General features: G+C 39.0%; 1 protein-coding gene across 1 annotated transcript; it reads right to left on the reverse strand.

Annotated features, from left to right (window-relative positions):
* Positions 1-839: 839 nt before the first annotated feature.
* Positions 840-1,712, reverse strand: LOC120109489 (probable calcium-binding protein CML7). Its single transcript, XM_039123241.1, has one exon. The coding sequence runs from the start codon at positions 1,625-1,627 to the stop codon at positions 1,184-1,186; it is 444 nt and encodes a 147-aa protein (XP_038979169.1). The 5' UTR covers positions 1,628-1,712; the 3' UTR covers positions 840-1,183.
* Positions 1,713-2,856: the final 1,144 nt, after the last annotated feature.

Genomic DNA, 2,856 nt, shown 5'->3' on the forward strand with positions numbered 1-2,856 from the left:
AATGAGCTGAGCTCCAATGAAAAGATTTTCGAGTATACAAAAGAATTTATCAAGTCGACGTATAAGAAAAGAATTCATTCTTTTGAATAGTGTCACAGGTCCAGGAATTACAAGGACATAGAACCCTTGCATCTCCACCTAGAATTCAAGCTACCTAGAATTTTTACTCTGATAACCACACTGACATAGGAGTCATTGGATAGCTGGAAACCAATGTTGTATTCGAAGGAGACAAATGTTACCTCATAAGAATTAATGTTACCCTTACAAGAGCAGCCACATAATCTTGCCAACAAAATCTTATCAAATCAAAAATTGGCACTTGAAAGAGTATCCATCCCAATCTCATGTCTACAGCATGTTAAATTAACTTAAGAAAAGAAAGCATAGAAAAGATTAATGCCCTTTCAACACATTTCTTTAGAAAACGAAATCATTAATCCATTTTTCCTTGGACTACATACCAACCCTTTATATTTTAGCCACAAACCCTAGCAGTACATCCCTTCAAATTTCATCAACACCACATATAAGATTTCAACATACAATAATATAGAGAAAGCATATATGCACAGTCATTCTCTTCCCTTCACCAACTACCTCCTGATTCATCACAGATCTTCCATTCATTCCATATAGCATGCATCATAGTAGTCTGCTGCATAATAAAAACCATGGGCACTGAAATCTTTCTATGAATCAAGAAGTAACTTATATTTTGAGTGACAAGAATAATTTCACTCTCATGCATCTGGCATTCTACTGTATACAAGAACAAAGCAATTTTCACTTAATAAAACCAGAAATAACAATAAACAAGGAAACAGAAATGCATTAAATGATAAAATAAACATGACATCAGATGAGGCAAAACTCATCAGAAACTATCCAATAAGCCAATCCCACGGTTCCAAATTCATAAATTTGTCATTTTATGAAACATGGCTACATGCATTTCTCCATCCACTCGCTTCGAATACCAATCTCAGACGTTACAATACAGCAATCAACCCAAAAACAAGCAATCGAAAGATCAGGCCCAGATAGATCCCTGATGCACTATCACATAACATCACATCTTTAAAAAGAAAAAAAAAAAAGAAGCACATAAAAGAAAAACGCAATGATCAAGGGAGAGAGATACACACGGAAGATCAAGATTCGGGTGGTGGATTATCTCATTTCACTTGGCAACCATGCGGAGGATGAAGTCCTCGTAGTGGATGGTGCCATCAGGGCCGACGTCGACCTCGCGGATCCACTCGTCGAACTCGGCGGGATCGAGCTTCTCGCCAATGCTGGTGAGGACGTGGCGGAGGTCGGAGACGGCGACGACGCCGGTGGAGTCCTTGTCGAGGACGCGGAAGGCGTCGCGGAGCTGGCGGTCGAAAGGCTCGGGGCGGAGGTGCTTCCGCATGAGCTCAAGGAAACGGGAGAAGTCGAAGGGGGCGGTCAGGCCCTCCGACGCCGCGATTTCCTTCAGCTGTGCCTGGGTCGGATTACCACCCAGCGATCGCATCAGGATCCCCAGTTCCGACGCCGCGATCCGCCCGTCGCCGTCCGTGTCAAACAGAGCGAACGCCTCCCGCATCGACGCCACCTGCTCCTCCGTCAGATCATTCCCCATCTCCTCTCTCCCGATGGGAATGGCCGAACGGAAGGGGAACTTTTAAGGGGAAACTTGTCCTTTTCTTGCGGGTGGGGTAGAGTTGGTTGGAAATTGCATTTGTGGAAGGAAGCCCAGAAGGAACCCAATATTTTAAAATCTCTGGTAATAAACTTCTCCAACCTTTTTCTTTTTCTTTTTGGTGATAAATTTTTTTCAATTTTTTAAGTTCTAGCATAAATTAAAATCTTATTCAGAATTTAACTAAGGTATTCTTGTTTCCGTGTAATTGCTAATAAGGGTGTTTCCTGAGATAGTTCCATCCAATTCTTTTATTTTGGTCCACTATGTCTGTTTTTTTTTTTTTGCACTATTTAATCATTGTTTATTATGTGATTTCTAGTTATCTGTGAAAGAATAAATGTCCTACAAGCCAATCGCAATATGTATTACGATGGTTTTTTTTAATTTTTCCAAATCATGTACATGACATTTAATTATGATTAAAGGCATTGTGTTTCATCATACGCTGTTTATTATATTTGTGATGAACCCCTTAGATTAGGGCAATGGTTTTAGGGTTATGATGAGATCATACTAGTGAGACCTAAAATCCTAAAATTCTAATCTTAAATATTCTCAGTAATTGGTACATTGAGTCGGGGATCAATGTTATCGGCAAGCTGGCATATCTTATGTATGCTCGATGCAGAGGGTGATTGATCTCACAATCACTTGTGTGGAGACACTAATACAAAGATGTGGGTGCTCATTAGAGGAATGAGTTCACTAAATTGATCTGCAAAGAGAAATTTTATAAAGTCTTACTTACATGTCAAAAGATGATTCTCTTAGTAGAAGTTGTGCAACTGATCCTATAACCTGAGATCACCATGGTATCTTGTGCACATGAACCAATGTTTTGGTTTACACTCATTCATGACTTTAAGTTGTGTACGGTGTCTTCTCGATATGGTGAATTGTGTACGAAGATTATGAGTAGGTCAACAAGGAATCAATCACTTCTAGTAAGAGAAGATCGCATCCCATTTATTCTAATTATATGATAATTTAGGAAGCCTTTGATCAAAGCAGAATGAAAATTAGAAAGAGTTTCTAATGTTTCATGATTCGAATTATCATTAGAAGATTAAGAGAAATATGAATATGAATTGAGTTTGACATACATTCATACTCATATACATATTCGGGATGCAATTTGATTGAAGGATTAAATTGCACGGTAACTT

Source organism: Phoenix dactylifera, unplaced genomic scaffold (assembly GCF_009389715.1).
Source record: "Phoenix dactylifera cultivar Barhee BC4 unplaced genomic scaffold, palm_55x_up_171113_PBpolish2nd_filt_p 002267F, whole genome shotgun sequence".
In the NCBI taxonomy this organism is placed as follows: Eukaryota; Viridiplantae; Streptophyta; class Magnoliopsida; order Arecales; family Arecaceae; genus Phoenix; species Phoenix dactylifera.